The sequence below is a fragment of the Astatotilapia calliptera genome, chromosome 14 (assembly GCF_900246225.1).
Source record: "Astatotilapia calliptera chromosome 14, fAstCal1.2, whole genome shotgun sequence".
Classification (NCBI taxonomy): Eukaryota; Metazoa; Chordata; class Actinopteri; order Cichliformes; family Cichlidae; genus Astatotilapia; species Astatotilapia calliptera.
This window is the reverse complement of record NC_039315.1, coordinates 15,601,642-15,626,356: the sequence shown is the minus strand read 5'-3', so window position 1 is coordinate 15,626,356 and position 24,715 is coordinate 15,601,642. Positions and strand designations below refer to the sequence as shown.

The window sequence follows — 24,715 nt, the reverse complement described above, 5'->3', positions numbered from 1 at the left end:
TCTTCGAGCTGCGGGGCCGCTGCGTCTAGGAGCTGCGACCCCCGGAGTCCGCCGAGCTGCAGCTAATGATGGGCTGCCGCTGTGCTGCAGGAGGGCAGCGTGCTGTGTCGGATGTCCCCCTCGGCTTTGCTTCTCAACAGCCTCCACTTCCTGTGTGACTCTCTCTCCTGCGCTGTTCTGCAAAGCCGGTTGTGACACGTAGCTGTAAGGACCGCCAGGAGCGGCTCTGCGCGTTCAGTCATGTCCAGGTCCGGCCGGAGGTTCAAGCCGCTCCAGCAGAGCAGCGGGGGCAGCGGCTCGCTGCCCGGCTGTGACCGGGTCCGGATGCCCCGGGCCCGGGTGCTGCTGTTCTGCCTCCTCGGTGTTCTGGTGCTGGCGGTGGTCCTGGGAGTGTACCTGTCCAACGACACCGTCACCGGACATGTGAGCCGCGTGCCAGCGGTGGATCTGAGCAGAGACAGGGTAAGAGCTGCGACAGGAAACAAACTGAAGCTGTGCACACAGCAGGACTGATTTTATCCCCACAGACGGTCATTATGACACCTCACTGCAACCAGACCTGTTCAGTCACAGCTGTGCTACGGGTTACTTCAGACCAGTACTCCAGGATAACTTAGCTTTTATAAGAATAACTCAAATACAGCATCGCAGTCATTCCAAATCTAAATGATCAGGATCTTAATACGAAAAATCTGGCTGATAACAGCGGCTACTGTGGAGTGAGGCAATGCAAAGTTTGAATCTGGGTTTGCAGCAGTGGAGCTGAATCATATAGTGCTGCAGAGCATCTGTAATCACGCAGATGAGCCCATAGTCATTTTTACATAACTCGGATCATGCTGAAGTAATTACTGAGCTTAAATTGAATCAATGTCTGCTTATAATAATTTTAAAGTGTATCTGTGAGCAAGCTGATGTTGGCATACATGCAAAACAAATAAAGAGCCAAAGTAATTTTATATATGAGCTAAATTTTTGGGGTTTTTTTTTTTTTTTTCTTTCTTTCTTTTTTTTTTTTTTTTTTTTATTTTTTTTTTTTTTACCAAAAATAGATTATTTTACTTTTATTTTAAATGAGCCAGGTAAAACATTAAAGCAGCAGGAGCCACTGTAACTATTAGAAACACAATCACACAGATAGATGCAGAAGTGAACACAGCACCAGATTATATGTTAAAAACAACAACAACAACATCAAAAACCCAACTAACTTTCAGTCAAACTTGACACCTGAAATTCACTCAGAGCTCTGAAACAGTTTCAGTTTAACCTAAAAATGAATCTTTTTGAATAGAATTACAGAGGCACTGTTCATTTTTAATGGGCAAAAGACTCGAGCTGTGAAAACATAATAATAATTTAACTTGCAAGGCCAAACCGATGTGAAGTCAGGCGTATAGTCTGCAGGTGTGATTCATGACGAGTCAGCAGTTTGGTGGGATACTGACACTCTCAGTGCAGTGGCTGATATCAACATAAAAACAGCCAGCTGTAACATGTAGCATGTCGGGTGTGACATGCTTAATGATGATTTTCAGGACGTCTTTATTCATCAGTGAGTGCGTGTCCCGTGTAGTACATTGATACGTCTTATATTGCTTGACTTGTGACCATTGCAAGACAATGCTGATTCTGTGTAGCAGTGTATCACGTAGCACGTTTGTGAATCTAAGCCCTTTGAGAGGAGTCATGTGGCCAAGAGTAGCATTTTCTCTATCCTGTAATATTGACTGAAAATGAAAACTACTATTATGTAGAGGCCTACTGCTGTTTCTTCTCCCTGCTGCTGCTGCAGTCCTGACTGGGAGGCTCTCATATGAACAAATTTCACTGATCTCACTCTCACTCTTTCTGATTCATATTAAAGTCAATTTATTTCACTTAGAAGTTCTTGCACGGATCTGCCCTTCGCCAACGATCAGCAATGCTACAATTTTATATCCCACGCTCAGTTGACGGGCAGCAGTTCCAAGCACCACTTTGAGAAGTCGACATCTGTTGTGATTAAACGTGCTACATAAATAAACTGACGACCTGTCTATTTAGACGCTCGGCTCCATTAATAATGAGCGCCGCAGCAGCGCAGGTGTGCCACTGATCATGTTTCACTCTGCAGCTTTTACCTATCCTCATTTTACTTTACTCCTTAGTCATGGCAGTTTAGTTTGCGTTGCCCCAAATCAGAAATAAATTACAGATTCCTGCAAATAAAAAGGTGAACAGAGCTGCTCATAGCTTCTGATCAGCAGCCCAAACCCAAAGATGTTTAATTTACTTTCATATAACACAAACAAAATCATCTTACCTTCATGTTTATGATTTGGGATTTGAATGAAGCACAAAAAGAGCTGCAAGTTTTACAAACGTCACATATGCTCTTATGTTGTTAAGCACATACAGCTGTGGCCAGAAGTTTATTCTGACTCATCACGGGCATGACTGTCATGGTAATTTTCAGCTTTTAATAATTTCTTTGAATTGTTTTTTTAGCCGTGTTGAATGATTGTACAGCATACAACTTTTAATTAATTAAAAAACAAGAGTTGTGTGCACGAGCTCAAATATATACACACCCCATTGATATTTGGTTAAATGTACCATAGCAAGTTGCACCTCAATCGGACCATCACAACACTTCTGGTTGGATTTTGGTAGATTATATTTAAATTGTTTGGTTTCCTGGCTCAGATCACTGTCAGCTACCATGCCTCCATGGTTGACAGTAGGGCTGTTCTATATAACGAATATATATCAGATGACGATATCAAAACGTCTATGTTTCATTTTACGCTATCGTTTGTTTCGTGGTGTCGCAAAAATAAACTGCTTACGGCAATATTTTTTCATCGTTTTGATGGTCACTGTAGTGGCTATATTAATTTCTTAAAGTTCTCTCTTTCTCTTATATTTAATATAACCACACTACAGACGGACAAGCGCCTGTTTTTATGCGTTGTGGTTAGCAACAACGACGGTAACAGCATCGCGTGTCCGCTTGTTTATGTTCCACATAAACCTTTCACAATAAAGCTCAGGATCCTGTTGAGACTTTTCAAAATAAACTGAATCACGTGAAAGAGCAGATTATTTACGGATGAGAAGTAAAAGAGAGCCGTCAGGTGCTAAAAAATAAACCTTAGACTCAAACGTTAGAACAGGCTTTTCCCCGCAGCACGCTGTGTAATAAATACTCACAGAGAAAACGGCGGCTGTTACAACTTATGTCTAAAAATGTATCGTTTCATGCATCTGTTAAAAGACTCGACTCCAGCTTCATGACGCGCAGCTGGAAACACTTCCCGCAAGACGAGCTGCCCGAGAGTCACAGAATTTACAGAAAATGTTACATTTTTGTGATTTATATCGTTATCGGACGATAGAATTCTTATATCGGGATATGAGATTTTGGTCATATCGCACAGCCCTAGTTGACAGTTGCCACAGTGTTCTTAGGTTTGAAACCCTTTACCCAAATGTACCCTGGCAATTCTCAGTCCATGGCAATATCAAACTAAGTTCATTGTGGACAGTGACACTGTGGCTCTCTTCCACAGCATGTCTTTTATCCTGTCTTCCTTCTCCCACCCCAACCGGTTGCGGCAGATGGCCCCGCCCTTCCATGAGCCTGGTTCTGTTGGAGGTTTCTTCCTGTTAAAAGGGAGTTTTTCCTTCCCACTGTCGGCAAAGTGCTTGCTCATAGGGGGTCATATGATTGTTGGGTTTTTCTCTGTATGTATTATTCTAGGGTCTAACTTACAATATAAAGCGCCTTTAGGTGACTGTTGTTATGAGTTGGCGCTATATAAAATCAATTGAATTGAATTGACACTGGCGTTCCAGCAGTTTACACTTATTCCTGAACATCTGAGGATGACAGTTTGAGTCTTCTTCCAGATTTTGGAAAAGTGGTGTGACATGAATAAACTGTTGATCTTGGACTCTGCAGTTGTTCAGAAATGGCTCCAAGAAACCTTCCCAGCTTATGTCAATCTACAGTTCCTTTGACTTTCCCATTATTCTGAATATTGGTCAGTACAACGATGAGTGCTGTCAAAAGCAATCTACCAGATGTAGTCAATCACAATCACTGAAGAAGTACACTGTGCATGTAAACATTTGACCACAACTGTATTTTTGGGGCCCTCCTAAGAGGTTTTGGCTTTCCACCGAAGAAAACCCATGAGGACTGTGCTAAAAACATTTTTTTTTTTTTTTTTTTTTTTTAGTAGGGGTTAATTTTTCTTTGGCTTAAATACAGTTTTCTGTAAAACATTGCCAAAAACAAGAGGAAACTGCACAGACTTGTCCTTAGTAAGGTAATGCAGACTGTTTGCCTGAACTGTGTGTGGGCTAGTTTTGCTTTGGGGCATTGAACCTTCGATAGTCAAAGGAAAAAAAACATGTTGACAAAATAGTTAAATGGAGAAAAGGAGGTGTAATATAAACACTGGAGGAACTGAATGATCCTTTAAACCCATCAGAAAGGACGTGAACCTCTGGACCACGAACATGTGGAACGTCCCATGCTCGTGTTTACAGACTGTTCTTTTTTCCCTCTCCTCCAGCTGTCCCACAAACCCAGTAAGTGCTCTCCAGCTCAGATCCGCCGTCTGGCCTCTCAGGTGGACGGCACTCGCCTGTGGGAGGCTCACCTGCGGCCCATCCTGATAGAGCGCCTCCCAGGCACGCAGGGCAGCCTGTCTGTACAGCAGGTGGGTGTAAATATTTATAGCTTCCTCACTTTTACACATTCCCCCCTCATCATTAACTCCCTGCTCCACTTCAGCACATCACCTCCACCCTGTCCTCGCTGTCTGCTGGCTGGTCCATAGACCTGGACTCGTTCCAGTCCCCTACGCCTCGAGGCCAGGTCACTTTCACCAACGTCGTGGCCACTCTGGACCCTTCGGCACCTCGACGGCTGCTCCTGGCCTGCCACTATGACTCCAAGGTGCTGCCTCCAGACCCGCGAGCCCCGGAGAAGGTGTTCCTGGGGGCCAGCGATTCTGCAGTGCCCTGCGCTATGATCCTGGAGCTCGCCACCTCTCTGGATGCTCAGCTTAGGTCATTCAAACAGCAGGTGGGTTTTGTGTTGGCTGAATTTAAGCAACAGACAAAGCAGATGCTGACAGATGTGGTTCCCGCTCACGATGAAAAGTAAAGGGCTGAGATGCTGACGAGAGTCTTTCTTATTGTGTTGTTTCATCCCTCTGCTTCTGAGGCCGCAGTACTGGGGAGAAAATGCTGACTCGAGCACTATCTCTCCAGAGGGCTGTGATTTATGTAGTTACCGTAGAAACACACACTGCAACAGCACTGCAGAAAGAGAAACTCAAGCCCTGCTTTTTTTCCCCCTCACAAATTTGATTACCTCTGCTTTCTATGTTTTTCCTCTCAGAAACTTCCCGTAACTCTCCAGCTTGTGTTTTTCGACGGCGAGGAGTCATTTGAAGAATGGACCGCCACCGACTCACTGTACGGCTCGCGCCACCTGGCCGAGCGCATGGCCAACACGCCCCACCCGGCAGCCTCCTCGCACGCCAGCATGCTTCAGGCACTGGTGAGGAAGCTGCAAGCAGAAATATGTTTCCTCTGTGGTCACACTTACTTCCTGAACCAGACGCGCTCCACGCTGTCCTTCAGTTTGCACAGCTTGACTCCAGCCACGCTTTGGTCAGTCAAATCTGAAAAAGTTTCCACCTCAGACTCAGCTTCATACTTACATCTACAGGCTCTTAAGGAGAATAATGAGCCTTTTTAAGTCAGTAAATATTCATAATATGAAGGTAAAATGTGCATAAACTCATTTAAAAAACATTTTTGCACACAAAGGTCATGAGAAAGGATTATGAGAAGGTCAGGTGAGAGGGTCATGGAGTGACCCTTTGACTTACATTAACATTTAAATTACTCTGATTAAGACAAATGCCAGCTCCCGTCTCTCTAACTTCATCTCTGCAGGATCTCTTCGTGCTGCTCGACCTACTCGGTGGTCCCGATCCGCTGATTGCGAATCACTTCGATAACACTGCACGCTGGTTTGACCGCCTGATTGCTGCAGGTAAGCGTCCGCCGTAACTCCTCCACCAATGCTTGAATCCCTCCTGAACACTTGTAGACCCGATCTCTGCCTCCTCCTCCACCTTCAGAAAAGCGGCTCCATCGACAGGGTCTCCTGACGTCTCACCCCTCAGAGCAGACCTACTTCAGGAAGGATGTGTATCTCGGACCCGTGCAGGACGACCACATCCCCTTCCTTCACAAGGGTAGGTGGGAACCAGGAGTGTAGCCTGTATACCCACCCCCTGACCCCTGCAGCTGGAGGTCATCCCTCAGAGTTATTATAGTCGAAGCAAGCCACAAGACACTTCGATTAGGACTGCAGTAGCGATGCTTTCCATGAACAAAGACACTGGCAGTCCTGTACTGGTGTATTTGAATGTTTCTTTGCCTCGCTCGTGTAATTACAGTCAATCCGCAAGGGTTAAAATTTAAGAAGTTCAAAACAGGTATTGAACCTTTTAAGCTCAGTGCTGTAGCACATGTCTGCCTCCAGGGATTTATCTCCTTAAAGAAGAGAAGTCACTTTCTTTAACCCATGCTCAGTCATCATACCTGCCTTCGTGTCTCTGTACAGGCGTCCCCGTGCTGCATGTCATCGCCACTCCCTTCCCACAGTTCTGGCACACACTGGAGGACACGGAGGAGAACATGCACCGCCCGACGGTGGAGAACCTGACGAAGGTCATGGCTGTGTTTGTGGCGGAGTACCTGGGCCTCTGAGCGCTGAACATAGATAGCAGCGGTCCGAACAGGACTGGCGATAAACAGCGACGTGAGGAAGAGGAGAGCCTGGTGAAATTAAATAAACTGGAATCTGAACTTTACCAAAGACGTGTATCTGCTGGGCAGTCCTCGGGTTCACGTGGACAACGAATTGGACACAGCTGAGCAAAGTGTGTGAAGTGGATGGTTAAAACTTTATTACTAATACACATGCTGGGGAGCATCATACCTGAGAAGCAGCTGGGAAATGTGTCTGTGACTCTATATTAATGTTTTTGTTCTGTTCCTGTGAAAGAAGAAAAGCCGTATTAGCCTTATTGATGATTTAGCCTGTTAATAAGAGATGGAGATGCTCTTCGTCTTCTTGAGAGGGACCTGTTGTGCTCGTTTTCAGCTCCGAGATTTTTCTCTCAGACTCTGCTCAAGTAGTTTTGCATGATTTACTGATCACATGCAGCCTGAAACAAGCCTCTCCTTTTAAACTGAGCTCATTTTGATTGGCTGCCCATCATAAATAATAGAATATCTGCTCTCAGTGACATCATTCAGAGCCAAGTGTAGAAAAAAAACTGTGAAAAAGCGCATTTAGAGCACTCTCAAGCTTGAGCTTTGGCCATATGTAATAGGAGCATCCACAACTGTAGCCGTTTATGTATACATATGAAAGGAAACCAGCAAAAGCACGACGGGTCCCCCTTTAAGAACAACCTGTGACGAGCGCTGCTGCTGAGGACGCTTTTCGTAGTTTATCTGTGAGTACCTTCTCCTGACTTTACCTTCACATCAGTGAAGATCCTCATGGCCTTGGCTGTTATGAAGTGCCAGCAAGATGAAAATCATGAAGATGTTACTATGGTAAAAGATCACACCGCAGTGATTGTGAAATTATTTTATTCAGGTTCTCTTACAGTTTCAAGACATTTCAGGAAGTCGTAAACACTGAAAACGCTGTCTCCTGGTTCAGTGTGTAACCTTTGGGTATGATACATGTGGGTGCAGTTTACCAGCATGTACCCTTTAATAAAAATAATTCCCTGATCGTTATAAATGTTTTGATTTCATCTGTGAATGCAGTGTGGAGATGCACCTTTATGCCACACCTGTGATCCAGTCTGTTGGCTTTAATCTCCAGACGTCTGATGTCTGTCTTGTGTGATATTCTGTAAACGTTTAAGTCTCTGTAGGGGATCTGCTAGGTCTTGTTTTGGTAATAAACTTTCAATGACAACAGAAATTATGATGATCTATCAACCACTGGACAGCTTAAACATCTTGATGCCCTCCACATGTGTGGTGCAGTGGAGGAGGCAGTGGATGGAAAAGGGGTGGAGGTGGTTCGCTGCAGCACTGGGGACTGCCTGGAGGTGAAAGGTCGTTGTCAGAGGATGGGTAGGCTTGTTCTGAAGGTCCTCGAGAGCCTGTCTGAAAACTGAAGGATCATGAGATTTAGAAAAAAGTACAGATTAATGTCTTACTGTAGCCACAAGGTGGTGCTATTATGCAAAATTCAACGCGTGCGCCACAGTGATAAATTCTATTTACGGCATGCCAGATTAAAGTCTCCTTAAAGCGTTTTGTAGAAAGTACAACCCAGTTAAATGCTTCGCTTCACATAGATGTTTTTTTTTTCTAGTTTTAACAGGGGAAAAAATCGTTCAGCCATTCGCTTGTTTTTTTCCCCACAACGTTGACTCGAACTTTCAGAATTATCAGTGAACCCTATCACTATGTGCATGAAATGCATATTAACTAAAATACCAGTTTCTTTAAACTGATATGTACCTCTTATGTAATTTAGTTTGGTGATAGAAAAAAAAGCTACTGGAAAAAAGGAGGAACTATTTTATGCCCGACTATAAGGTAAGAGAATCGAGTTAGCTTATGGTGGCAATGTTTTAAAATCACTCGGCGATTTTTTAAAAATCGGTTTCTTAACGAAAAGTATAAAATCAATGATTTCTGTAAAGACCCTATTCTATTCAATTTTAAGTTAAAGGTATGAGTAGGTGATTTTTTTTTAGTCATTAATTTAAATTATTACAGAAAGCACAAATCCCGATTTTTATTGCTTAATGCTAAACGCCAACGGTTTGTTTATTCGGTGTATCCATTCGCTTTCTGTGGGCCACTGATGGCGCCTTCCATTAGCAGTCGCAATTTCCCTGTTCCCAGTCAGACGTTTCACCTGCAACATACACTCAAGTCTAACCTCCAATTTGACAAATCGGAGAAGCCCCAAAGCCCAAACTACGATTTAGCAATCCAGGATGGCAGCAGTGCGCTTAAACATAAGTAAAACTGCGTTTTCTTTCCTGTTTTTCGTACGTCGCTCCCAGCTCCGACTTTCGAGGTAACTAGACGCGTTCATCACTTTTTATTATTAGTATTAGTTTACATGGGGGTTCTTTGAATGATAAGAGGACAGCAGTTCAGCTTACAGCGACCTGGTGCCCTTCACTGACCCGGTAAACTCCGCTATGCGGTCCCTCTGCCGGCGGTTCTTGAACCAGTTGCTGACCTGGATGGCGGTGAGGCCGGTGGCTGCTGCTAGCTCCCGCTTTTCTCGGGTGGAGGGATACGGCTTACGGCGGTACCACTCCCTGAGGATACTCCGAGATTTTTCCTGTTTGCAGTTAAATAAAATAAATAGTGAAATCTGGACATTATTATCAGAAGATATGTGAGCGATCCAGAAACTGTAATAGCATCTCTTATTAGCTGACGGGCCATGTGCATCTCTGTGTCAGGTCTTTTTCCTATTTCTTACATACATGACTTTTAGATACCTTCCTTCTACTGAGATTTGTTTTTGTCTCCACATTTTCAGTTTCCTCATTTTTTAAAGCACACATTGCACACCCCTGCTGAGCTAAACCTTTCGACTAATTGCAAAAACCCCCCAAACCTTTTATGCCTGTCAAACTATTATCTTTGGCATTTCTCATAGACTGAACTAGATTGAAGTGCCTAAAGATACCCCTTGTAGACTGCACTGGTCCATCCTTGAGTTAGGTCAGTGTTAACTGGTTCCAAATAACTAACCATCCATTCTCTTCCACTTATCCTTGTCAGGGTAGCAGGAGGGCTGGAGCCTATCCCAGCTATCACAGAACAAGAGGCAGTTCACCCTGGACAATTTGCCTAACCCCACTAACTGCATGTCTTTGGACTATGGGAGGAAATCGGAGTACCCAGAGAGATGTTCAATCTCTTCTTGCTGTCAGGCAACAGTGCTAACCAGCACGCCACCGTGCCGCTTTCTGAATAACTAACGAACACATTTTTTTTAAAAACAAAACCCATTCCTCTGAAAATATTTTTAATCCTTGTAGCTGACCTAAGTGAAACAGCAGCCAGTGTCCAAAGAAAGACTTTGAAAAAGCTTCAGAAAACCTAGAGAACTATTAGTCAAGACCACTTTAAAAATTACAAGTTCTACTCCTTAGAAGCAAAATATAAAGAAATTAGGGTGGCTCGAGATTTGCATAGCACTGTATTTTAAGCCGAAATACAATGGCATAGATGCAGCATGCTCCATAGAAATGCTTAAATTAAGTATGTGAGTAAAATACCAAGTTACATCCCACTGGTCCTATAATGCTATAGAGGTCACATACTGTATTAAAGATGCAGTATTCCTCAGATGTGATAGTACACGACTTGTACATAGTAGTATTAGTAGCCCACAAGTACACTATGCTCCACTTCAATCAGTGCCAGTACACTACTTGATTAAATGCAGCTCACACTTCAGTTACTTAAAAACATGCAGTTTTAGTGTTTGCCTACCTTGAAGCAGTAACTGGTCTCCTCTCCGTCCCAGATGGTGTTTGGTAGAGGAAATTTTCTCCTCACGCGGTACTTCCCCACAGCTCCCAGGGGTCGGCCCCTCTGCCTCTCCGCTTCTATGTAGTGGGCTTGCAGCCAGAGCTGCTGCAGGAGCGGGTGGCTGCGTGCAGAGAAGGGGAAGCCCTCCAGCAGGGTGTAGAGGTCTGAGAAGCGCCCTTGGTGAAAGGCCACCGCGGCTTTGGCTTTTAGCACGCTCTCAAGCTCCCCGGGGCACGAGGAGGAGGAAGCAGGAGGAAGAGTGCGGAGGAAGCTGGCGAGACGATCTATGCCGCCGCTCTGCAGCAGGACCTCGCACACGCAGGTGACCTGCTCTGCTGTGAAGATCATAGCTGCATGGACGGGTCCTGAGGCGCAAGGTGAAAATATCTTCTCAGGAGAGCGCCAAAGCCTTCCCTCTATGCCCTTGTGTGTGTGGATGAACAAAAACTAAGTAAACTGCATGTGTGTGTAGCATTACTCATCATACCGCGGCACAGGTAACCTGAGACCATCAGGGCTATCATAACACACCATGCATCCCCTCCTTCTCTTGTACAAACACATGCATGCACAAGCTCACACACATTTTGGTCTGACTTGCACGCAGAGTCAGAGCACGATGGTTTCTCAGTAAAAGAACACATTTGAATAAAATTTTCTTGCCAAATTGGAAGCAAAGGTTGTCACCCCCCCTCACTCGCAATAATCTACAGTTCCAAAGTGTGGCGCATGAGGACATCCACAATAATCACAGTCTTTTCTGTAAATGTAGTTTATTACAGTATCATGTAATATAAAAAATAGAATGCATTTGAGTACAAAAATGAGAAGACGAGGCACAAATGATCCCTTTGAAAACTCAGAAACAAAAACAAAGCAAAAACACACGACATCTTTGGTGTCTGGAGTCATGAATGTTACACGTCAGGCTGGAGAGTGAAAACCAATCCAGGAACATGTGTGCGTAAGCCATGCAGGCTTTAATGTCAACATACTTTGGTAAGAAATGGCTAATATGAACAAACACAATGAAAACATTTTCCTTTACCCCCCCCCCCCCAAACAAATTTAAACACTCAGCTAAATTCAGGTTGATTTGTCCAAGCTAATGTCCTGGAAGCTGAGCTTGGAAAACCTCACGTTACAGCGTGAATTGATAATGAACATTTCCTATCCACAGCTTCTCCTCGAGGACTGTTTTGAAAACTACTAACTGATTGATGCATGCCTTAAATAGATTAAATGAGACCAACAAACACACACACATTAATGTAACTATACGTGTTTTTCTGATTTTTTTTGTACCATAATTGGCCAAAGGTTTGACCGCTTACCTGTGTTATGACAACAGAAAGGTCACACAGCTTTGATCGAGCTGTACTCAAAAATTTAACAATATCTCAAAAACACGAACCACAACTTCCTGATTAATCTTCTTGGCTCCTTATCTTTCTGTGTCACTCTTACTAAGAGACTGTGAAATGAGTCCGACCGCTGTCATAACACCGTGGCAGCGCAGCGTAAACAATATGTGAATGAAATGTGCAAAATATACAACAACAACAAAATAAAAAACACAACTGAGCTATGACCACACAACCAAAAAAAGAAAAGACACGTTTGTGTATCACTGAACAAACTCATTCATAAACGTAGACACAAAAGAATCCATATGAAGTGAATCCAGGTATTTGGTTGAGTACATAGCAAATATATATATAGCATGTTTTAGTCAGAACATCAATAACATCAAACGTGTGAGCTTTAAAATAAGGCACTTATAAGTATTAACATGCTGAGATGTTAACAGGAAACATCGCAACATGTTTTAGTGTAATGCTCTGCTGTGCTTCCTTTTAAAAGCTCAGCACAGCTTCTTTTTATCTCCCAAGAGTACTGGCTTTAAAAAAATTACACTCAGCCACTGTGCGACATAGTGTCTTATGAAGAACTAAACATGCATTGCATAGAGTATAAACCCTTTTATTTCCTCCTGTTCTATATATAGGTTTGTTTGTTTTTTTAAACAAAGGTCAGGCAGTGCTGAATCCTGGAAACTGCAGACAGTTCAATGATAAAAACAACACTACTAACGTGTGGTAATAAAATACTGTCATATAGCCCTTTCAGCTATGATCTAATGTTTGTGTAGATTATAATATTCGCTATATTCCTGGTCAAACTCGTTGCAACTGGGCAACAGATTCAGCCATGCTTGCCCTTAATCACCGACTGTGTTCATAGACTTAACTGACAGAACTGGTGGTGTCAATGTTCGGTGGTCAGATGTTCGGAGGGTGACATCCTGCAGGGTGGGATGAGAATCCGAACCTCTAAGTTAAAAACAAAAGTCTCCACTGTGGGTTTAGGGTGAGTTTGTGTTGTTGCTACAAGTAGCTACTCCCTTATTCACTAGGGATTGGGAAGATTTTTTATGCTGGATGCTCTTCCTGACGCAACCCCGAAAGGGATTTGGGTCTCCACCCAGAATCGAGGATCGTTTATTTGTTAGGTGAACCTGTTACACATGTAGGAGTTAAATTATCCTGACGAAAGTGTGGAAGAGGACTGGTGGATGGTGAAAATATGGTGGACTGGTGTGGCGCGAGCAGTTAGGCAGATGATCCAGTTGTTTTGAAGAGAGGTGAGTCCAACTGTTCTGTACACTCCTACTCTACACTGTGAGGAATTAAATATTAGGGATACTTGGGGTGGTAACTGGAAGAATAAGACCATGAGATGCAAGTCAGATTCTTCAAAGTTGGAGACAAAGTGAGAAGGAGCTCAGAGGAGAGCCGCTGCCCTTCTGCTTTAAAAAGAACCAGCTGAAGTGGTTCAGGGATCCGACCAGGACGACTCCACGATTGATCACTGGAAACAGTGTGCTGTTGTTGCTGGCTTGGGAATGTCTTGGTTTCCTCCTGGAAGAACTGAAGTTGATAGCTGCTTAGGCTACCTTCTACTATGACCTGGTCCAGGATGAGTGGGAGATGATGGATGAAGGGATATTGCTGGAGTGTTGGCAGAATATATTCAGGCTGAATTCAGGACAGGGAGGGAACCATTTAAAGATTTTTCCCTTTTGAACAGTGTATCACTGTTGTGGATCTAGAGCTGAGTTAGTCCACAAAACCACAAGAAGGATCCATGACCCCTGACCCCATGACTCACAAGTCTTGGTCTAACATCAAGACTTGTGAGTCAAGCAGATTAATCCTTAAATCATCTGTGCGGATCTGATCTTTTTATAAAAAAAAAAAAAAAAAAGTAAGGCACATACTGATTTTAGTAAAAAATAAAATAAAAAAATCTTAATCCAAACTGAGAGGAGTAATTGAACCAGCAGGTGAATAATCCCATTCATAATAAAGAGAGCTGTTAAATTTCCAGCTAGCACCACAATGGCATCTGGTCTACTGAGTGAGAATTGCTGCTGTAGGTTATAAAAAAAATATGGTGATCTTATATGATGCAAGATGTGGGATAAAAATGTTTCAAGTCATCCAAACAAGACAAACAGATCTGTGGTGTTGAACCAGTTTTAAAAACTATAAGCCCAGCTCGTCATCCACAGGGACAGACTGAAGCTGAGTAAGGATTTTTGATTCTCCATCGATTTCCTCTGGATTCCCAAGTGGCGAGCTGGCTTCCACATCCTGCTCTGGAGAGGGGCTGCCCAGGAGCAGCGACTCCCCACCAGGTAGACCCAACAAGGCTGGGTCCACAGGTAGGTCCCCCTTGGTGCGGACGTCAAACAGAGTTAAACTGGCTGAAGTGGAGAGGGGCACTGGGCTCCACACTGGCTGGGGCATTTGGCTATTTGGTGTCACTCCAGTGTACATGGGGCTGAGCGTGAGCATGCTTTCTGGAGTCAGAGCATTCTGCGTTGTCGGGGTGGCCGTTGGGTCCAGCGGGTGAGGGGAGGGGATTGCGTGCACTTGGCTGGTTTGGATGGGAGTCTCTTGAGCACAGTATGGTGGAGATGAGCTGATGAAGTTCAGGGGAGATGATGCGGCGAGGCTGCTGGGCGTTGGTGTTGAAGGCTGTGAGACTACGGGAAAGGTAGAAGGGTTAAGAATGGGGATCACTCCGTTTGTAGAGATGGTGGAAGCGTCAGGGACTGGTTTCAGGGGCAAACTGGTGAGCTGAATGCCTGCTGGGATGGTCAGAATCAGCTTGCCTTGCTGGACACTCAGGTAGGGGCTACCACCGAGGAGAAGGTTACCTATGAATATGAATGATAAATGATAAACTGGCAACAATCTAAACAATATAACCAGATTCAGCTGATATAAAAAGCAATGGGGCTATATCTTATAAGTGCATGCAGCAATCCAAGTTATAGATCAATACTTTTAATGAGTGTTTTACAGAATGGCATATATATATATAATATCATACAGAAACAGAACATGTTTCTGAAAGCATTATTTTCTTTTATGTTTGGTTTTGTAGTGCTATCAATGGAAAAAAAACAAACACTGTACTGATAAATATTCCTCAAATTTTCCCAGGTACATACTAACTTGCGGGTAGATGCTTATATTAAACATGTCCAGTGTTGCACATAATGAGGTCAGAGGATCTGAGCAGAACCACAGGCTTCAGATAACTTTTCATAGTGTTGGCTTTGGATGATGTTATTTAGAATGGATATTCCCTCATGCGGTCATCTCAGGCACACGGCAACCTGCTGTTCAAACTTTTATTTATGAATGGATGCCAATCAGAATCAAATAGATTCAACTTTTCCCCCTATAGAGACGACATTTGAGGACCTCCCCAGTACACCCAATGACAAGCTTTGATACCTCAGTATATAATAAAGACGTAGTTTGATGACAATTTGAATAGTTTCTGGGTTTTTCCAAGGGTAGGTGGGTAGCAAAATATTAATCATAACCAATTCTGATTAAGCAAAAAATGTCAATGTCTGCTCGTCTTTGACTTGTGTGACATGTTGTTGATTATTTGCAAGACAAAACCCCCAAAAAACATGTCTGTCATTGTTTTTTCTTTCTGCACCACATAAACAATCAATGATGATCTATTAATCAATAATTAAAAAGATTTTTCTGAGTCCTAAAACATTCAAATGTCTTTGCGCACTCTTTCTGACTAACAGTAACTTCAAAAATTTCACCTTTTCTGACTGTAAATACAATCAGTTCATGTGAATATGAAAAAGAAGTCATGTCTGAGAAGCTGGAAGCAGTAACAAATACACACACATAGATATATGTACCGTAATTGTCGGGCTATAAGCCGCTACTTTTTGCACAAGCTTTGAACCCTGCGGCTTTTAGTCAGGTGCGGCTTTTCTATAGATTGTCCATGATTTTTGTGATATTGTAAGACGATTTGTTTTGTTTGTTCCGCTGTTGTACGGCACTACGTTGCCTGGCGGAAGGATCGGGGTTCAAGAGTGGTATGTTGGTCACATGTCCATCCGCCAGGCAACATAGTGCCGTACAAGTAGCGCGAAAAACAAACTTCAAAGTAGCGCTATGCGTTCAGCGGGAGTCGTGGATGACGAGCGGCGATAAACTTGCGAAAAGCAAGTTGTGCTCAACTCTACCGGTGGATTCTGACAGCGTGGAAAAGTGTGCAAACATCCACGATCACCAACGGATTTCGAAGGGCTGGACTGCTGCATGATGAAGAGGAGGACACCGCCACGGCCCTTCAGAGGGTGTTCGACTGACAATGACAATGAGGATTATCTTTGGTTTTGAAAGTGACAACGAAGGAAAGAAGCTGAGAGTGGATGACGAAGCCATCCTGAGCCTGTTTGTATCCGACACTGGAGAAGAGGACTTTGGTGGTTTTAGTGCGCAGGAAGATGGTGGTGAATGACTGACTTTTCTTCTTGTTAAAGCCGTGTCACTGCACCTGAGCCTAAAAGGTAGTCTGAATCTATTTTTCTGGTGTGCTGTAGGTTACTGTTATGTACTACATTTGTTACTCATTTATGAAGCACAGCACATGTGCAAATATGTACCCATAACTTGATTTTCAAAATATTAATAAAAGGGGTGTGTCTCCAAACAGCCATCTCTTTCCTGACAATTCGCTTTGTGCATATTCTCTTACATATGATAAGTCAATATTGAAACACCTGCGGCTTTTGGTCAGGTGCGGCTAATGTATGTACAAAACAGGATTTTTCCCCTGATTTTAGCTTGTGCGGCTAATATTCAGGTGCGCTTTGTAGTCCGGGAAATACGGTATATATAATTATTAATCAATAATCAGTTAATTTTCTCTTAGTTCTGGGTGCTACATTTTTTTAAATATTTAATGAATTGAGAATACCTGGAGGGGTAGAGGGTAGCTGAATGATGCCGGAGTTTAGGAGCTGCACCGTAGGGGCCGTGCTGGCTGGAGGAGCTACGCTCTGAATGGGCCTCAGCTGGTTTAACCTGAGAGGAGCCTGTGGGACCCCTCCAGCTGCAGGAGCTGAAGTGAGGATCTGTAATGGTAGACGGGCAGAAGGGATGGAGATAGAAGGACTTGCAGGTACCACCTGTGGGAAAGAGATGGTGGAGGAAGTTTGGATGGAGGAGACTGGTACCAGCTGGGGCACAGAGAGTGGGACGAGCTGTGCCGGTGTGCCACCTTTGGCCTGGGGGACTGGGACGACTTGTGTTGGGGAAGAGATGGAAATAACCTGCGGTGTCTGGATTTTGCTGGGTGTACAGTTTGTGGTCTGCTCCCCCAGTTGTTGCATCACGTGCTGGGGGAGCTGACTGTTGTTGAGCGGTGAGATGGAAACTATGGTTGTGGCACCTTCAGACATAGCTGCCGAGGCTTCCTGTTGCTGCTGTGCCAGTCTGTTTCCTGTGTTCAGAGTCTGGGGGCTTTGAAATTGAGGCACTGGTGAGGTGAGGGGGGATACTGGGACCAGCTGAGGGCACTGGGATACCTGGGCTCCCGAAGAGTGCTGAACCAGGTGAGATACTGGTATACCCTGGATGGAAGGCACAACCTGGGGCAGAGAGAAAACCTGAGGGGTGCAGTTGCTGGTTGAAATCACAGAGCTAGGAGGGTTGAGGCTGGTAGAGGGAGCAGTAGCAGAGATGCTATACTCCCCTTGCTCCCCTGCAGAACTGGAGACAAGCATGCCTGCAGATGACAGAGATGCTGGGAGGGGGAGGGAGTCCTGGCGTTGGTGGTTTTGTGTTAAAACTAGTGAAGAGAGGCTGGTTGGTGAGGAAGAGGAAGAAGAGGATGATACCGTCTGGCTGCTGCCCTCTGATTCGGAAACACTGATGAAGCCCATTGCACTGTCACTCTCGGTCTTGGTTTGCAGGGGAAGAGAAATGATGGGGTTCGAGACAGGCGTGACGTTAGTGTTAAGAACAACTGCTGGAACGCCGCTCGGCTTGGCCTCCATTTCTGAAACTTCCTGCTCCACCCCAGAAACAGCTTGCTGTGGCTGCTGCACACCAACCCCAGATTTGGTTATTACTTGAGCCCCGTTCAGTATTAAAGGAGAGCTGGTTCCAACAGGACTCAGTGTGACGGTCTGGCAATCACCTAAATTTATCCCATTAATTATAACACCAGCACCACTGCTGGAGATCAGGGAGTTGCCATTGAGCAGAGAGGCGGTGAGGAAGCCGCTGGACCCGTTGAGGATGAGCTGGCCTCCAGTGCTGGACGGGACCGCAGCGACAGAGATGATGGAAGCTGTGGAGCCAGCAGCCTCGTCTGGTTTGTCGGGAGTGTCGTCCATCGCACTCGCCTCATCCTCAGTGCTGTGGTTCCCATCGGACTCACTGAAATGGTCAAATATAAAAGGACAGAAGCACACACAGACAAATGAGTTTTTAATGTTACAAGAAATGAACGAAAATACACAATTAGATCAACTCACAAATAAAACAAAACCTTAAGACTGAAAAATGTTTGATTCAAAAAGTAGCTATTTGTAAGACTGCAGCTAATAATTATATATTCATTATTTTTATAAAATTCAGCCCACGATTTTCAGTCTAACCAAAAAGAGGAAAAAGCCTCAACTCTTTTACAACAGAATTTAAAGTCAGTGAATATGTGTCTGTTTGGAAAGAGCTCAAATTATTAATCAATAATCAGACTTGCTGTTGGTTAATTTTCTGTTAAACTAACTAGGTAAATAATTAACTAAGCAGCCAGATAAAGAGGCAAACACTCCTCTCCAGCACCAGAGGCAAGGAGTGTGATTCCCCCTGAATTTTGAATCCACGGTCCACCACCCAAGAGGAGAGGTGTGCACATCAGGATAACCCACAATATCCAGAATCTAATTCACTGCTGCCCCATAATGGACTGGTTCTCATAGCACTCTTCTACTTAAGCGCTGTTTTTTTTAAAGTTGTTTCTATCCAACTTCACACACATTCATACTGCGATGGATGCATCTGAGAGCAACTTGGGGTTAATATCTTGCCCAAGGATATTTGGCATGCAGACGGGAGTAGACGAGGAGTGAACCACCAACCTTCCGATTAGCAGGTGACCTGCTACAACAATAGAGAGAAAACCCCAAGAATCAGACAATCCTCTATGAGCACTTGGTGACAGTGGGAAGGAAAAACTCCCTTTTAACAGGAAGAAACCTCCGGCAGAATCAGGCTCAGGGAGTGACGGCCATCTGCCACAACTGATTGTGGTGAGAGAAGACAGGACAGAAGACACACTATGGAAACAGCCAAAGATTAAAAATAACCAGTAATTAAATGCAGAGTGAAGAAGAAACGCTCAGTGCAGCCCAAGATTATTGCAGTGCAACTAAGGGAGGATTCACAATCACCTGAGCCAGCCCTAACTATATGCTTCATCAACAAGGAAAGTTTCAAGCCTACTTTTAAAAATAGAAGAGGGGCCTCCACATCAGCACCGGGGTAGGAGTGTAAAAGAAGTCGAAACAGGAAAGAGAGAAATCCCAAAGTCTTCTTCAGAAAGTTTCATCTGTCTCAGCTGCTGGAGCATCTCCCTCTCTGTAATGTGGGAGTTTCTGAGCTCCTGCACCAGTACGTCACTGAACACAGTTCAGAGGTGCCCGACAAGCAGAAACGACACCAGGACGTGGCAGTTGTGATGTCACTTTTGGCGCGTGCTGCAATTTGTTGTGGTGCCAATGGCGAGTATAAACCGGCTATTAAGGGACTTAGGATGAATCTCATCCATCCTCCAGGGCCAGGCCGCTAGAGACTAATCAACTATTCATTACAACTATAAATAGATAAATAGATGTATTTGTCCCCACGGGGAAGTCACCTGACATTTGCAGACACCTCAAATAAAACAATCCCATCAACATAAGACAAGCACACGTTAAACACTCTTTCACTCTTCCTGTATCGTAGGGATGACTTTGGCCACACGAACTGAGCAGGCTGTGTGTTGCTCATGTTCAGACGTTTGATGGCTCGAGGAATAAAAGATAGAGTCGACCCATTTGTGAACAAGACGGGACAATGACACCATGCAGATGGTAAAAAAAATCTAATTTAAGCTCTGTGTATATAATATTACAGGATTCAAATCTATTAGACTGAGCAAGCAACCTTCATCGTACCAAGTAACACTCTCTTTTCTTCTAACTGCACTCTGCTGTTTCCATTACCATCATGTGAAACTTTAAATGTGATATAAATGCATTATTTAAGATTCAATATTACTAGAATACTAAAAAAAACAAAGCAAACCACTTTCCAAAAGCACATCCAATCAGCAATATACTGTCACTCTTAAATATGTTAAATATTTCTAATTCAAAACTAGGATGCCTGCAAGTTTTAAAGTTTGCCTCAGCAGGATGTTTGATTTTAAAGGGAGAGTAGCCTCCACTTTAAGGTGCAGAAATCATTTTGTATCCGTCCGGAAATCCTAACATAATCAAAGCGTTCTTCTAATGCCGACGTTCTCCAACAGTTTCTGGCATGCCTCCTTTAGAAGAAGCTACTTTCAGCTGATCCCTTATTAACAAAGGGTCGCCACAGCAGGTAGCTGCACGTTTGATTTGACTGCACTGTACAGCGACTTTGTCGTTTCAACTGAGGGAATGCAGGTTAAATATTTGCTAACAGGCTCATTTACACTAATGTTTACTGGTGATCTTTGTTCCTGTGAATTAAGGCAAAAATACTTATTGGTGCTGTTTTAGAGACTTTATAATACAGTAGTCAGTTACGGACTCTAAAAACCTTTATAAATGCAACATCAGGATTATTACAAAAAGTGGGGCTCAAAGTTGCTGTATGATCACCTACCTACCTACTGACATTAATCCTAATTTTTAAGTTTTAGTCTTTGTCACTTTGGTCAAGTTTGTCAGCACAACATGCATCAGGAGGTTCTGAGGCTTTGTTTTTTTAAGACTGACATTAATCAGACACGATGAGTTGCGTGTCCCAGTTTTAAAACAGAATCTAACCGAATCTTTTCTAAAGAAACTAAACTAAAATGAGCAAAAACTCTGTGGAAATGTAACTGAAACTAAGATGAATTGATAATAAAACTTCTAAATAAGCTGGAATATGTTCTTATCACTTGGATACATTTGGTGATATGTGGTTAATGTGTGAAAATAAAGCATCCTGGTGGCTCCAGTCTGCCAGACCGTGGGGTTTGATACAGCACAGCAAACTTATCTTTTCACAAACTTCCCCTCCCACTGCTTGCAGAAATCTTCATTTTAAAACTGTGATTTCAGCCTCCCCCCACACTCCCACCTTTGCCTTAGTTTACGCTCTTTTCCTCCCCTAACCTTTGTCACCCTGTGGCTCTGCAGGATGCGGTGCAGGGTTTCAGGAAACTTGAGCCACAGTGGGCGCCTAGATCTCACATTTCATAACAAAGCAACATGCTCTTGGTGTCAGACATGTGTGGCCTCACTGCTGTCAGAAGTCACCTCCTGTTTGTCTTCCTACTTCGTGCCATTTCTGAGTTTTGCCACACTGATTTGTGCACTCCTGCAGGCAGCCCTCTGTAGGTCTGCGCGCTTTTTAATTGGTAAGCTTTTATGTGCTGCTTTCAGTGACTTTTCTGATAAGCCCTCGCTATAAAAGACAAAGTAAAGAAAAAAAGCTTCGTTCAGATAAACACAGGACAGCTAAAAAACAGCAGCTGCTGCCGCTCAGGCTGTGACTCCTTGCTTGCTACCAAACTTAGAGCGCAAACAGAGATAAAGGCGACAGCTGGATTGTGTTTCCAGTGTTGCGGGTCTTGCCTTTTGCTGTGGGTCCCGGACGGGGTCCTGTCCCTCTGCCTGCGGTTCTTGAACCAGTTGCTGACCTGCGTGAGGGATAGCCCGGTGATTTTGGCCAGGTTTTTCTTCTCGTCCGGAGTGGGATACCTGTTGCTCTTGTAGCACTCTTTCAGGGCATTGCGGGACTTCTCTTTGAAGCAGTACACGGTCTCTTCTCCGTCCCAGATGGTTTTGGGTAGGGGGAACTTCTTTCTGAGCCGGTACTTGTCCACTGCGCCCAGGCTACGGCCCCGGGACCTCTCCGCCTCCTTGTAGCGGGCTTTGAGGTACAGGTCCTGCAGGAACCCGTGGTTAGACGGGTGGAAGTTGTGGCTTTCCAGGATGGCGTACAGCTCCTTGAATTCCTCCCGGTGGAAAGCCACCAGTGCCTGGGCCTTTAGCAGGGTCTCGTTGCCACGTAGCAGCTCGGACGAAGGAGGTATAGTGGAGAGAAATCTCCACAGGCGATCCACATTGCCCGCCTGCAGAAGGGCCTCGCACAGACATGAGACCTGGTCAGTGGAAAAACTCAGCGCCGACTTTTGGAAACTTTGGAGCAGTTGTTCCGAAATTTGGAGCGGATCTTTCTCTTCTTTGGTCTCCGACCCCGCTGGCTCCCCTGTGCTGTTCTCAGATTGTTCTGTGGACTCCAAAGACAAGGAAGCCATTTTCACTTTAACTTTTTTTTCCACCCGTAGTTCCTCCTCCTCCTCCTCCTCGCTCCCTCCCTCTGCAGCGCCGTCCTCTCTCCCATCCTCCAAACCGCGAGCGTGCTCGATGAACAACGGCGGCCACGCCCCTTTGTTCTTCAAGCCGCACAGACATCGGAGGGAAAGCAAGAGCGGTTGCTTCTGATTATCAAATAATCCGATGCAAAGACTGATACGGAGCATTTACATAATTTATTTTTTAATGAAGCAAAGGTAATTAGAAAGCTTTGCTTTTGGATATCTGACATTTTTAAGACATCCCGGTAAATTTCTAGGAGGTAAATTAGGCTTTTATTTTGGAGAAGAAATCTCACATAGAGCTTTTATTTTGGAAACCCCCCCAAAAAACACATCCCCCATAGCTTGAGTATTTAATTTGGAAAAATGAAACTTTAAAGCAGGGGCGAAACTGGGACTGTTGAAGGGGGCCACACGAATAAGCAACCCTCCACAACAGTCCCAGTTTCTCGTGTGGCCCCTTTGGATTCTGAATTGCAGGCCTCTCCTTGTAAATATATACAAAGTCAAACTGTAAGTGAGAATTTAAACACTCACAAATGTATATGTAAAATGTTTAATACTACATTTTTTTTTCTTACTGCCTTGTAATAGTAAATACTTTATAAATGTACTTTGAGTCCCGAAGTTCTCATTTAGTCAAGTCAAGTCAAGTGGCTTTATTGTCATTTCAACCATGTGTACAGTACACAGTAAAACGAGACAACGGTCCTCCAAGACCACAGTGCTACATATAGCATATAACAGACAATCAACACAGGACTACATAAAGTGCAATGCACAAAAATTGCAACAAAACAAAAAAAGACAGTACCACACCAGACAGAACAGAACGATGCAGACACAACACTGCAATAGAAATGTGCAAAAGACTGAATATTGTGCAAAAAGTCACTTGGTGTATGAAGGTGTGTGTGTGTGTGTGTGTGTGTGTGTGTGTGTGTGTGTGTGTGTGTGTGTGCGCGCGTGCTACACAATAGTTTAACATTTATGTTGTTCAGCACCTATTCAATGGTTTAGTATTTTGGAGTTAAGAATGCCATATTTTCATGTATAACCTCCAATAATGTCCAAAAAAAAATACAAACAAACAAACAAAACACTAAACTGTCCCTTTCTTATCATTTTGAATTACATTCAATATTATTGCTGAAGCTACACTGTAAACAATATTTATTATCATAGTTGAAGTGCAACAAATAATAGCTATGTAGGCTGCTGTGAAATAAAAAATATATAATAATAATATCTGTGTAAATGAACCTGCTATAATCTGCTAAATATATGTGATTATTCTGATTAATAACAGATTACCTGTTAGAAGTCATTCTTGGCCAGCCTTTAGTGATGCTTTTATTCAAGGGCAATGCTGGTTGCATGTGTTTTATGTGTGTTGTGCATCGTGTATGGCCATGTTTCCCTGTTTGTTCAGGCTGAACATGTTGTCATCACTTTTCTGTGTGCCTGAGGTGGTTGCCTAATGCAAATACTCTCAGTATAAACACATGCGTGTAGGCACACACAAACGTGTTTAAGTGCAACTGTAACAGGGTCATAAATCACATTGTTATAATTACCCAAAATGTGTTCTAAACCCCCAAACCGTTCCTTTTATACCTGACTTTTAGGACCTCCAAGCCTGTAGTTATGTTCATTGTCAGTTAGAGCCCCTCCTCATTCTTTTCTTCTTCTTCTTTGGTGCAATCCTATAAATACAGTGTACCCCTTTGCCTCTCCCCTTTTCTACAATTCCCCTGTGGGAGAGGTGGGTGTCATTTCTTTCCAACACTTTAAAACACACATGGTCTCTTGTGTTCTGGGGGCCTCTGGATGTCTGGAGTTTTGATCTCCTCCATACCTGCTTCATGCCCTGGAGGACGGGGCTGTGGCCCCCCCACACCCTCTAGCAGATCATTACATAAAGGAACCTTTTAAAAAAACAAGCGCGTCCATGCTCACAGGTGTACACACGGGTGATCACACCCACAAACTACACCCTTTTTGGCTCCTACCTCAAAGCACACTGTGTTCTGTTGATCTTATGTGCTGCACAATAATGTTTAATATTTAGTATTTACTGTCATATTCCCATATATCATTGTGATGTTGTTTATTCTATTACTCTTGTTCTCTTCTG

The 24,715-nt window shown here is 43.8% G+C and overlaps 3 protein-coding genes across 5 annotated transcripts; 1 reads left to right on the top strand and 2 right to left on the bottom strand.

Annotated features, from left to right (window-relative positions):
• Window positions 1-232: 232 nt before the first annotated feature.
• qpctla (glutaminyl-peptide cyclotransferase-like a) lies at window positions 233-7,830 on the top strand. 2 transcript variants are annotated; one of them, XM_026191842.1, is made up of 7 exons: window positions 233-462; window positions 4,566-4,712; window positions 4,787-5,080; window positions 5,399-5,560; window positions 5,962-6,061; window positions 6,150-6,266; window positions 6,638-7,830. In XM_026191842.1, the coding sequence occupies exons 1-7, from the start codon at window positions 241-243 to the stop codon at window positions 6,781-6,783; spliced, it is 1,188 nt and encodes a 395-aa protein (XP_026047627.1). In that variant the 5' UTR covers window positions 233-240; the 3' UTR covers window positions 6,784-7,830. The 2 variants fall into 2 exon arrangements, with proteins under 2 accessions (XP_026047627.1, XP_026047628.1); XM_026191843.1 differs by lacking the exon at window positions 233-462 and adding an exon at window positions 2,370-2,447.
• On the bottom strand, window positions 7,661-13,854 carry six9 (SIX homeobox 9). 2 transcript variants are annotated; one of them, XM_026191844.1, is made up of 3 exons: window positions 10,576-13,854; window positions 9,225-9,409; window positions 7,661-8,215 (listed from the first exon to the last, which is right to left on the bottom strand). In XM_026191844.1, exons 1-3 carry the CDS (start codon window positions 10,960-10,962, stop codon window positions 8,050-8,052), a joined length of 738 nt encoding a protein of 245 aa, XP_026047629.1. In that variant the 5' UTR covers window positions 10,963-13,854; the 3' UTR covers window positions 7,661-8,049. The 2 variants fall into 2 exon arrangements, with proteins under 2 accessions (XP_026047629.1, XP_026047631.1); XM_026191846.1 differs by having other exon boundaries at window positions 9,249-9,409.
• A 37-nt stretch (window positions 13,855-13,891) lies between these two features.
• Window positions 13,892-23,156, bottom strand: six5 (SIX homeobox 5). The gene is made up of 3 exons (XM_026193331.1): window positions 21,833-23,156; window positions 16,930-18,395; window positions 13,892-14,839 (listed from the first exon to the last, which is right to left on the bottom strand). The coding sequence occupies exons 1-3, from the start codon at window positions 22,741-22,743 to the stop codon at window positions 14,163-14,165; spliced, it is 3,054 nt and encodes a 1,017-aa protein (XP_026049116.1). The 5' UTR covers window positions 22,744-23,156; the 3' UTR covers window positions 13,892-14,162.
• Window positions 23,157-24,715: the final 1,559 nt, after the last annotated feature.

Coding starts and splice junctions, on each gene's coding strand:
- qpctla (XM_026191842.1), top strand. CDS start 241: ATGTCCAGGTCCGGCCGGAGGTTCAAGCCGCTCCAGCAGAGCAGCGGG. Junction 4,713..4,786: donor GCAGCCTGTCTGTACAGCAG/GTGGGTGTAAAT, acceptor GCTCCACTTCAG/CACATCACCTCCACCCTGTC. Junction 6,062..6,149: donor TGACCGCCTGATTGCTGCAG/GTAAGCGTCCGC, acceptor CTCCACCTTCAG/AAAAGCGGCTCCATCGACAG.
- six9 (XM_026191844.1), bottom strand. CDS start 10,962: ATGATCTTCACAGCAGAGCAGGTCACCTGCGTGTGCGAGGTCCTGCTG. Junction 9,410..10,575: donor AGACCAGTTACTGCTTCAAG/GTAGGCAAACAC, acceptor AACTGCAAACAG/GAAAAATCTCGGAGTATCCT. Junction 8,216..9,224: donor GTGAAGGGCACCAGGTCGCT/GTAAGCTGAACT, acceptor ATGATCCTTCAG/TTTTCAGACAGGCTCTCGAG.
- six5 (XM_026193331.1), bottom strand. CDS start 22,743: ATGCTCCGTATCAGTCTTTGCATCGGATTATTTGATAATCAGAAGCAA. Junction 18,396..21,832: donor TCCGGGACCCACAGCAAAAG/GCAAGACCCGCA, acceptor TGACCATTTCAG/TGAGTCCGATGGGAACCACA. Junction 14,840..16,929: donor GCTACCCTCTACCCCTCCAG/GTATTCTCAATT, acceptor TCATATTCATAG/GTAACCTTCTCCTCGGTGGT.